We start from the raw sequence: 12,181 nt of genomic DNA, 5'->3' as shown, positions 1-12,181 counted from the left end.
TCATTTTCTAGGGCATAGTTTTTTGCAAAGCAGCAGCACTTCATAAAAAATTTCCCTCTGAGTGGTGGGCGGACCAGTAGGCATGAATTAAGCCCGCCCCCACTCTCCCGCGCTAGCTTACAGGTCCTTAAAACCCCAACATAGCATTACCAATGCAACAAAAATGGCCATCTGCTCCTAATTCACAACAATTTGAATAAAGAAGTACTCGGAAATGCATTTTAAATCTTAATTTTTTAATAAATGTTCTCCATCATGAGAAAAATGCCACAAAAATATATAAAAAAAAACACCAAAAACAAAAATCAAGTGTTTTTGAATATCAACTGAGAACAGAAAAAATATTAGCTGTTAAGATTTATCTCAAAGTAGTTTTTTACAATCTCGTTCAAACCCCCATTACCACCGTACTCATGGGTACATTTAATCTACTTTGACAACAGATAGCAAAGCTGCACTTAAACACTAAGGATCAGGAGTGCTGTTACAACACCCTGTATAATATCCCCCTGAAATGTCAGTCCTGTCTTTAACATTTTTAAGCTTGCATTGCTTCTCTTGTCTTTCCAATAACATTCCTGGCTTACGTGGTGCTAGCAATTTTCTGGGATGCTGCATTATCCCAGTGCAGTGGCAGATATAATAGATGGAAGTGAAAAAAAAAAAAAAACAGGAAAATGTTTTCCAACCTGGGAAGAGCTTCCTGACCTTGAATGTTCATCAGTATGTAATTCTTCCCTTATGATTGTGTTGGCCTTCTAAGACAGTGACTGAAAGGGATTTTTTTCCCTGCCTGGCTACCTACACACAGATATCCCCCCATGGGATTGTGTTTGATGTGAAAATGGCAGACTGCGCAGGTGTATGCTGGGCTGAATTAATTTGCCTTGTAGCTGATGGTGCAAGTTGATGTGTTCTGGGTATTCGGGAGATTTGAATTAATTCATTCCTTTCTAGGATGTGTAGTTTTGTTAATGAAACACAAAACCATGTACAGAGAGGAGATTATTTAATGTCTTCATTAAGGTTTGACTTTGTCTTCCTGGCTTCATGATATCCCATAAATCCTCCTCACAGCAGCATCAGTCAGACACGTTATCACTCACACGTACACATCAGACAGAGCAGCAGCAGAGGGGTCCAGAGAGGGCTTGTGAGATTTTCTTATTTTGATACAATAGCATATGTGTCTGCCTCAGAGTGAGAGGGGCTTGCGTGTGCATTCACAGGAGAGACAAGCAGAGAGGGAGAGGGAAAGCGAAACGGAGGAGGTGAAGGGGAGGGAGTGTGGATCATGCATGTGCATTAAGTCAGCTCCAGCGTCATACAGCAGCAGCAGGAGCAGCAGCAAACAGAAACAGCAGCAGCACAGGAGGGAAGGAGAGAAAGGCAGAAAGAGAGAGTTGGAGGGAGGGAAGTAGTCTCAGGCACGGGAACAAAAGCAGGAAAGAGCCGCTTTCCATCTTCACCAAAAGAACAACGTCAGGGCTATTCAACGAGGAAAAGGTGGTCATGATTGTAGAGAGACAATACAGCAGAGAAGAGGCACATTGTCGTCAGTAAGGACTGAAATCAAGGCTCTGCTCTCCTCTGCTCTCCATGTTTTTGGAGACTCGCCGTACCATTGCCTTCGTCTACAAGCCCAGAGGAGGATGTCTGTGTCAGGGAAGAAGGAGTTTGACGTGAAACAGATCCTCAGGCTCCGCTGGCGCTGGTTTAGCCATTCAAACCAAGGGTCTGCTGGCGGAGGAGGGGGTGGTGTTGGCTGTGTGGGAGGCTACATCCAGCAGGATGGCCTGGACCACAGAGGAACGCCGGTCCAGGGACGGCTGAAGAGCCACTCAAGGGAAAGAGGCGTTGGAGGACTTCGGAAGACTAACAGCCCGGTTCACAGCATTCTGTCGCCGACGCCGGGGCCCACACCTGTGTATGTCAGAGCAGGTCATCAGTTATGGCATCATCAGCCAAGCACAATCCAAGGCCTTCAGGTGAACGATCAGTCTTCAAAGAGCATCTCCTCTCCTAGTGCCACAAGGAAAGAGGAGACAAACCCCAACCAGGAAGATGTGAAAAACAGCTCAGAGGAACCTGCAGAGGTGGAGACCAGAGAGAGGTATGCATTTGAACGCATGTTGAGGAAAATGGACCTTTAATGTGTAATGATTGTTGGATGCTGTATAGGAATTTGCTTTATTCTTTAAAAAAATCTTTAAATACATTGACCAAAATTAGCTAACAGTAGAAATGCTTCAAACATCTCAATACAGGAAATAAAATAAAAAAAAAAAACTCTCTAAATGACTTGTCATGTAAGCAATGAGGAGCACAGTGTCTACTTTCCGACTAAAGTTTTCTAGTTCCATTTAAAATAGTTACTCATTTGTGATGCTAAGAACAAACAATCCCTACTGCTAGCTTACTTTCCAGTTCCCTGGTTGTAGGGAAACCTCATGCATCAATTTGGTTTAGTTTCTGTTATCGTCCTTAGTTTTCTTGGCTGAATAAAGTATTAAAACACATTTTTAATTATTAAGTGAATTTCTACTTCTGTCTTCCCTATGCTAAAAGACACAGATCAAACTCTGAGAGAGACTTGAATTGATTCCTCTGAGTCTGTTCTTTAACCGTGGCTCTCTAATGCATTTTTCTTTCAGTTAAAAGTGGAAAGCAGGGGAGAGTCCTGACATAACATAACACATACTGGACCTATAAAAAGAGACAGGAGTGCAATCACATGAATTATCTAGACAGCCAGCCACAACTACGTCTGCTTTATGAGCTAAAAGCTATCATGCCTGGTGGCTGGCCCAGAATCAAAATCTCCTTACAAATTCTTACGTTAAGCTCTCACAAACCGGTTTTCCGGCGATAAATCCAATCACTGGCCTCTCCATGTTATGTTTCTCTCCTTGTCTTGGTATTGATCCGACATCTTTTTCCAGGAAGTAAACAGGTTATGGATGTGTTTTTCTGTGTGTTGCCTGTTTGTGTGTACGAGTCTGGCAGAACACTAAAAGCCCCTCGCATGATAGATGAAAAGACCAACTCTCCTTTCATCTTGCCTGTGACATTCTAAGGTGATTGGCTTTACTGATTCCTGCGTCTTTTTGTTCCACGTACCCTGTAGTAAAACCACAAAAACAATGCACCTTTCCCCAGGCTCATTCTTATTAAATAGATGATTTCAAAAACATAGTTTCTACCTACTCCATGAAATGTGTCAAAGCAGACTGAAGGGATGCCACAGGCAGCGAATGGCTGGGCTCCCCCAGCTAAGCATGAATTATTCTGAGTTAAGTTGCAGCTTGCGAATCGACTCCAGTCCGCCCTTCGTGTTGGCATAATTGGCAGATGTTCATGTTTTGGAGCCCCTGTGTGTGTGAAAAGTTCATGCATAAAATATGTGCCTTGCACAAAAAAAAAAAAACAAGAAAGAAATGTGTAACTTGCGGCTTTCGAAAACCTTGAGTTCATACTGGCCCTGAAAAATGCAGCACAACCAGTATGTTATGGCAATAATACTGGAAAACTGGATGATGAAATCCATCCTTATTCTGTGGTAGTTTGATATTTTTAATAACTACTTGTTTATAATACAAACTATTATTAATTACTTAATGACTATTAATGCATATGGTCATATCCACACCAAAATAAAATTATTTTTACTGGAAATAAAAGAAAAAACTAACTTCAAATGCTGTTTAAATTAAGGTTCTTATTGTTTTGTGATCATCAAGAACAATAAATATCTGAAACAGCTTCAGCATTTTTTCATTCGAACCATTTAGCAGATGAATTTACAGCTCTCATTGTAGAAAATGATCTTTTCATCAAAAGAAAAGCTTCCTAATGGAAATCCACCCACCCAGTAACTATTTAGGATGAGCGCTGCGTTTGTAAATCGACAACATAACCTGAATTATACCAGTGACAGAGTGTCACATCATAGCTTATGCATTCATCTGTAGCTAAGCAGATGTGTGGATGTCACTGAGACGTGTTCAGTCATTTATTTCACCAGCTGGGTGGCCTTATTACGTCTCATTTCATAAATCCTTGACACATAATTTGTCACAAACCCTCAGGCTGAATTGTAGATATCAGACCTGCTAGCTGTGAGAAGCAGAAAAGTTTAGCCATTCCTCTGTAGTTGGGAAAAATGCACGTCAGTCAGTTTGGGTGTATTTCCCTGAGGGATTTGCTGTATTCTTTCATTTTTGATAAGGAAGTCATAGAGTTACTCCAGAATCAGATTTCTTGCTTTTGTTATCAATATGTCAACATTTTTTTTAGAAAGGATAAAGGTAACTTGTTGCTATTACAAACAATTTTACCAAAATTGTTTTAACAATCGGATTGTTTAAATTTTAGTTTTTTAGATCTAACCTGCAAATCACACAAATCTGGGGGCAACTGATTCAGAAAAATAAAAAATGATTTTTTTTAAATATCTATATATAACGAGATTAACTGAGCATGTGGTGTTCTGCACCAATGTCACAAAAATCATCCGGTCATATATGTTAACATTGGCTTGAATGCAATCTCTATAGTTTATCTTATTATAACTGTCCTCTTCCAAGCAACAGTCCAGAATACAAATAGTTCTGACCCTTGCTCATATTGTTATTGAGTCTTTCTTCACCCTGCACTTGTTGTATTCTCGTGACTCTCATCCAAACGGTTTCTCTGCAACATTTGACAGAGAATATATGACAGAAGTTAACCTGAGTGGAATAGAAACCCTGACCTCTTCCACAAAAACACCAAAAGAGACTTGAGTCAGCAGGCTGTTAGTTTGAATGATATCTCAATTCCCACTTCACTGTCTGGGAAAAGAAATACAGCCACCTCTACTCCCGTCACCTGCAGTAATTCAGATATTTGTTGGAAGCGTCATGCACTAACAGGAAATGGCTCAAACGGTCCATGTGAGATTTCGCCAGCAGACACGTTCCTAATATGCTGTAAATTACAAGACTTGAAAACGGCTTCTCTGTAGGTGAACATTTGTGCTACATTTTAGACATCACTAGATAGGAACTCTGTATGTTAGTGGTAAAAAAGGCCCAAATGAGTGAAAAAAAATGAGAAAAAATAATCCCAACTGAACAAAAATTGAAATATGGTGAGATAAGAACCAGTTTAACAATTTTTTAACCACTACACAGATTTATTTAAATAAAATAAAGAATTTTTTAATGAACAAGTATACAAGTATTGTGATATTGTTTAAAGAATGTTCAAGGGCATAGAAACATGCCCTTTAGATATGAAGCTTTCATTTTTTTAACTATTGTATAATCATACCCAGTGTTCTTTTAATTATAATTATGCTGTGACAGTGTTGTTTTCTTGGACATAGTTTCTGCAGAGTGGCATTAGTTTATCAGAAATTCCCTTCTGAATTGTTGACTGCACTGCTGCAGCAGAGTGAGCCTGCACTGATTTCCCATCATCCCTTTGTTATCACTCTCTCCTTCTACCTCACTGTCCCTCACAACCTCAACCTAACATTATCGGTTCAACAATAATGAAGAGCAATATTGAAGCTATTCAGCTGTGCAGTTCTGAGCCAAATGGCAGCTCAGATGAGCAAAACGGAGACATACGTGAATCTATTTTTTAGCAAGTGGATGCATTGGATTGGAGCTTCTGGCTCATCAACTGTAGCATCTATGTCACTACTACAGGGTTTTGTCTCCTCCTGATTCACAACACTTTAAATAAAGAAATACTCAGAAAGGAAATTTTAAGATTAATTTTCTTTGTATATGTCCTCGATCCTGAGAAAAAAACGCTACAAGAACATGTTTAAAACACGATTTTCAATCTAATGGGCCTTTAAAATTTTTAAATATGCCAAAAAAGTATGAATGAATATTATCTCTAAAGAAAAAGAGTGAACTGAATAGAAAATACTTTCTATATGTATCAGGTGTAAAAATAAAATGATTAAATGAACACGTTGCATTACCTCTGATAATGGAAAAAAAAATACAATCTCCAGTATTTGAAGGGAATATTTATGTACATTTTTACTCACAGAATGCCCACAGGACTGACTTCATTATGTACGCTCAAACAGAGGGGGTGCTGGTATGGAGCATGCATATTAACCTTTCACTGGCAGCAAAGCAGAAGACCTTTTTTGCTTAGATTTGCAAATTTTTCACTTACCAGAAATGCCGAAACCCTGAGCACACACATGCATAATCCCTTCTGTCTTTCTGGAAAGGCTTGTCGGTATGATGAGTTTCCATTCCTTAAAACTTACCTGAACTATTTTAATGGTTGCAGTATATTTTAAGGGTATTTTTCTGAATAGGTTTTTAATACTGAACTTATACCCTTCCTGCCTTTTTTTAACTACCCTTTCTTAGCAAATGGGGCAGATATCAGAGGACATAGTCACCATAAGAAGCCAGATTTTTCAAGTCATTATCAGTACTTACTGAATGTAACAGCACAACAATGTCCTAAGAAGAATATAAAGCTCTGTGGGGAATCTTTGTGAAAAAGAAGAAGTGCAGAGAGGAAAATCTATTTCTGTGCAGTGTTCATCTCAGCCTCACTCCCCAGATCGAGATATTACAGTGAGAGAGTATACTTCTCTCAACATAAAAAGCCCAATGGCAGATCACTTTCTGTCAGAGTACAGAGGGTTTAAGATCTCATGGAACACGTTGAACTGGCAAATGCAGTGTGTGCCTTTGTCGGATATGCTGGATACTCAGCTCAAGCGCCTCAGCAACCTTCTTGGGGAAAAAAGCTGCAATAATCCATTTTAAAAACTCTTTTCCCATTATGCCTAGTGATCTATGAGTGTCCCTCTTGTGGAGGGATGAAACTGACACTGGTTGGAATAAGACTGATCCTTAGAAACTAGTCTGACATTAACAGTTAGGAGATAATCCGATCTAATGAAGGCTCATTTGAAGTTCTCCAAACCATTTATCTGTTTAGTACCAGACTCTCCATAGCGACAGAATGTTGACACAAGTAGGAGCACATAATCCTTTGAGGGAAGAAAATCAATACTACAAGGAATAGATTTGATTGTCGGTTTAAACTTTCAAGCAATATTTTTCTCTCAGAATCTCTGTGCCTAAACTGCATCACTTTTTACATCTTTCATGTCTTCTAAGTTATGTGTTCAAGCACATGTGACAAAGTCAATTATATTTGGCCCTCCAGATCATTTTGTGTTATTGTTGTTAATGGCCTGATGTTATCTTACGCTTATTTCTAACTTGTATAATTTTGACAAAATATATTTTTGTGGAGAGTAAAATACTTCAAACTATTTTAGGTTTAAGTTGATTTATTCTGGAATAATACTCCTGCCTGTTTCTATTCATAGTAATGTTAAAAACTTAAGATTTTAACGTTTTAAAAATTTTGTTTTAGAGGGTTCAATAAATGTTTCTCCTGTTCAGTCTGCGACCTAAAGTGCATTTTGAATTTTGGTCCCCTGTGCGATTGAGTTTGACACCCCTGTGTTAAAGGCTAACCGAACCCTAAATCAACTTTTTTTTGCTGTTTACCTCTAGAAATGGGGCTTTAAAAGTGCTGTCTCTTGGTCATTGGCAAATTTTTGACACATTAAAATAAACTTGTTTAATTCATGGAGCCTCACCTCTCTGGCTGGATTTTCACATTTCGGCTGTGGGTGGAGTCAGCCTCCAACTTCCCTGTTTGGTTACCCTTTAAGCTATGTTTTCGGCAGTTCAAGGAACAACTTCCAATGAAAATGCAAGTTTTAGGTTCTGCATTTAAAGCACCTACATTTATGCATTACTACTTAAATTACCAAAACCATTTTCGAGCTCTACGAACAAAATGGCCAAAGTACATACATTTAAAGTCAAACCAGGTCAAAATGTGACAAATCAGGGACTCAGGTTTGGTAGTGACAATTGAATGGCGTCCCTTTAAATTCACAGAAGTGCCGACCATTTGAAAATTGATCATATAGAAAAATTATTGATTGTAATTTGTACCTAACTAGAACTATATCATGCAAAATCTTTCATGTTTCGGAATAGCAAAATAACCTGGAGCAAAATTTTGTAAGATTTGCATCACTTTGATATTTCACACCAAGCCTCTTCCAACTGTAGGTGGAAGACAAGTGCTAGTCCAGAGTAGCAAAAGAACAAGATGAAGAAGCCCTCCCCTGCTTGTCCAGTGTAATCACAATGCGAGTTCAACAATGCGCCTCACATGCCTGGTGTGAATGTAGCGTAAGGTGTAGTTTACACTATATAATATGATAAAAACTCAATATAAACATTGCATTGTGTGTAGAAATCAGAGTTATTATTTGAATGTTGCACAGTTTATCAATATATAGAAAAAAAAGAAATGATTCAGAAAGAGAAATAATAAAATCTGGTGCAATGAAGTGAGTCAGATAAGTTCTCTACTAATCTTCATTAATAAAGTAAAAACACTCAAAAACTGTTTATCCAATATTGATAAAAGCCACTTTTTCATCATTATTCATGAATGCAGCAGCTGTTTGAATCTTGTGGGAAATAAAAGCATACAGGCATTCCATACGGCAGCTTTTTCACCTAAACAGCATTGAATATGCAGCGTAATTGCAGTGTCTCAGAGGCAATAAATCACATCGAGGTGACATTGCTCCCAGAAAGTGTGAAGAGCAAACAACAAGAATTCAAAGGATCTGAGCTCACTGAAGATAATATGTGATGATAAATAAAGCACAATCTTCTCTGATACGGATTTGCAGATACGTTCCGATTCTTCCCTGTTTTCTTTTGTGTACTGCTCCTCAGACTTAGTAACTCCTGAGCAATATGTCTTGCAGCAGCATTGTGTCCACAGCACTTTCTCTGTTGCAAGGTGTTCTGTGGTTTTAGTGCCTCAATAAAATTCGCCCATGCCTCTGATGGTCCAGCCCACCACTCGAAGCGAAATATACACCTCAGAGGAAATTTACTGCTCCCCAGAATGTGATACCAAAGCAATTAGTGTCTGAGAGATTGGTAGGCATGAAAAATTCGCACACCATGCCTCGGAGCCAACACAAAAGCAATGGATCTCAGTTTTATGGCCCAATTGCTTATTCAGTCTTGTTTGGTGTTCCTTTGCAAGACTTCAGAGTCAGTGGGGAATACTGAGACAGGCCAATAAATTATTCTTGCATTTAGCATAAAGTCTTCCAATAAAGATTAGACAATAAGATACTGTGGTGCAATGCAAGCAGTACCCGCAGCAAAAAATGTTTGGTAAACAAAAGAGGTGAAAGTTTCATGCCCGTCTGAAAACTGTAATTCGAAGTGCTAAATAGGACGTCAATACAAGCCAGCACCTTCCATTGTTCCTGCTCGAACAACTGTGGGCTAACATATGATGCTGCCAAACAGAACAGGGTTTGCAGTAGATTTTTATTGACAAAACTATAACCCAACCAGTACCTCTTATATCATGCACATGAGGACTAACAAGCTTCCATACAAAAATGTTGTTTCAGACAGAAGCAACATTTCATTGTGGAGGACCATCAGTTCTTAGAACAAGAGAAGATAGAATATCCCCTCGGTTTGCATGTTTATGTAGCTTAACAAACAACTCTAAATGTCAATGAGCATACTTTCTCTGTGAAGGACACCAAAGTGACTAGGCTGCATTATTTGCCATGAGTGCGAGGGATTATTCAGATGCCTGTGAAAGGGCGTGTAATCTAACGGCCCACAGAGACCTGGTTTCAGCCTTACCACAATGCAGCAGGAAACAGTGGTTTACTTAGTAAATACTTTTTTGTTCTAAAAAATCATGAATGCTCAGATGTTCATATGCACACTGGAACAAACAACAAGGCGGGTTTGTTCTCCATCTAGAGAGCTGGTCCATACTTTGTTGGGTTCGCTTTTCCCCCTGGATAGCAGTTATCCGGTTATGTGTGGAGTTTAGTTCGCAACTGTTTATTTTCAGCTTAGAGTGGCAAGCAGGATGCAAATGCCCCATCGAGAATAGAGGATTCTGAAATGCTGTGTCCCAAAATAAACTCTTCTGTCTCCACAGGAATTTTCCTGCTCATAAAAACATGTTGGACATAATGGATAAACACCAAAAAGAAAGAAAAAATGATTATGTTTATTTAAGTAAGGTTTTCTGAATGATTCCCTCCTGGGTCTGTCTAATGTATTCCCCCTTGAACAAAGTCAGAGTTGACCATTTTATTTTATATTGGCAATCAAGGAAGGATGTGCATGACATGACGTGCAAGCTTAATGCTTCATCAAGGTCAAAAAGGTTTTGATCTGACGCCTTATTTCCTGTCTTGTCTCTTGTCTTTCACAGGCTGGTTTTGAGCACGTTCTCCAGAATGAACACCAACTCCTCTGATGAGTTTTTCCAGGCTGCAAATCATGCAGAGCAGACCTTTCGTAAGATGGAGACATACCTCCAGCACAAGCAGCTGTGCGACGTGCTCTTGATAGCAGGGGAACACAAGATACCGGCTCACAGGTTGGTGTCTGCTCTCCTGTCTGCTTTGATCCAGCTAATTACTCCTCCATCTGCAGCAAATTGGAAGTAAAACAACTCACCTGGATGAGGTTCGTTAATCTAGTGAAGCATGCACTAATGCTTTGGTCTGGAGCAGCGTTTACGGCAGATTTTATTAGTTTGGCCCCTCCGTAGAAACATTGAACGGTCTTTGAAATGCAAAGCAAGCATCGCCTGATTATCCGATGATAGTTGACATGAAAGCTCCATCTTCAATGATTTGTCTCTGCATTTCTACGCTGCAATGAACTAATTACATTTCTTTGCTCATCCTCATTTCAAGGTTTTGATATATGGGGCGACTTTGTTATCCCTTTTGGAGAGTTGTCAATATTTTGACATCAAGTCCTAATTAGACTGACTGATGTGGACTCATTACACGACATCCTTGAATGCTCAGTGCCACTGTGTTCTTTGAGTGCAAATAATATAAATCAATTCTCGTGTTTTCCAATAGTTAGTACTGAAAAGCTAATCCTAATAAAAAAAAAAAAAATCTTCTGCAGCATTCAGCTTCTTCCTTGTACATACTCCTGTGCATAACAGAGGCATAATGAGGCTTTTGCCTACCCCCTGTTATTTGTAAGTTCATATTTGAGGTAAGGCTTGCATCAGTTTTGTTGGTGCAATGAGTGGGGGTACTTAAACTAAGGTCTATGGAGAACCCCAATACTGGTCATTCACAATTTCACCCCATAGCCTTCCACTTTCATTAGAATAGTGCATGTAAATAAGATCTAATAAGAATTATTGATGAAAATTGGTGTTAGAGGAGGAGCTATGCAAAGTCCATCAAGCAAAGATTTATTAGCCACTCTACAATAATAATAGTAATATTAAAAAAAAAAAAAACACAATAACAGTCTCTGTTTAGTACTTTTATGAAGCTGTTTTTCTTTTGGAAAATTCCATGTTAAGTGTTAGACCAACATTATTTTTGTGGTCTGACATGTTTTAACACCACAGAGTTTAATATATATAAAAAAAATAACAAAGGGATAAAAAAGAAGGGCTATAAATGTAATAAAAAGTGCAAACCAACCCTGCAGATTTATGTCCCCTTACCCTTTAAGTCACCTGTTTTTTTGGTAATTAATTTTAAAATACACAAACATTACATCAAAGTTCCAAAACATCCTTGTTTCTTTGGAAATAAGCATGCAAAGCTAATGTTATTGAGTTTTATATCCATTTATAATATTTTCTTGTTTGAGAAGAGATGGTGTAAGTATTTGGCAGCATGTTGATGAGGGAACCATTTTTGACCAAATATCTGACTTTATGGTGTTATAATGAGGCCATCCTAACATGGCATTGAAACAAAAACTTCCCTGTTTTATCCCTTATGGGGTCATGGGGCTGCCGGACCCTAACCTGGCTACTCCGGAGCGAAGGTGGGGAACACTCCAGATAGGTTGTTAGTCCATTGCAAGGCCACAATTACAGATCTTGATCTTGAAATGACAGAACTGTGGGAGGAGGCTGGAGTCCCCATAAAGAACCATAGACATAAGGAAAGAACCCATGCATGCACGGGGAGAACATACAAACTCCACACAGGAAAGTCCCACCTGGGACTTGAACTGATTGAACTAGAGCCTTTTTGTTGTAAGGCAGAAGTGCAGCCTGAAGTAAAAAC

At 38.9% G+C, this 12,181-nt stretch overlaps 1 protein-coding gene across 4 annotated transcripts in view; it reads left to right on the top strand.

Moving 5' to 3' along the window:
- klhl4 (kelch-like family member 4) overlaps positions 1 to 12,181 on the top strand; it is a 29,049-nt gene that overhangs the window by 4,724 nt on the left and 12,144 nt on the right. The window contains exons 1-3 of one of the 4 annotated variants that reach the window (XM_024283859.2): positions 302 to 1,927; positions 2,027 to 2,113; positions 10,336 to 10,503. In XM_024283859.2, coding sequence (XP_024139627.1) covers positions 1,653 to 1,927; positions 2,027 to 2,113; positions 10,336 to 10,503 — 530 coding nt within the window. In that variant the 5' untranslated portion in view covers positions 302 to 1,652. Of the gene's footprint in view, positions 1 to 294; positions 2,114 to 10,335; positions 10,504 to 12,181 lie in introns of those variants that run through there. The other 3 variants (XM_036213954.1, XM_024283857.2, XM_024283860.2) reach the window with 3 other exon arrangements.

The sequence above is a fragment of the Oryzias melastigma genome, linkage group LG10, assembly GCF_002922805.2.
Source record: "Oryzias melastigma strain HK-1 linkage group LG10, ASM292280v2, whole genome shotgun sequence".
Lineage (NCBI taxonomy): Eukaryota > Metazoa > Chordata > Actinopteri > Beloniformes > Adrianichthyidae > Oryzias > Oryzias melastigma.
This window is presented reverse-complemented; position numbering and strand designations above follow the sequence as displayed.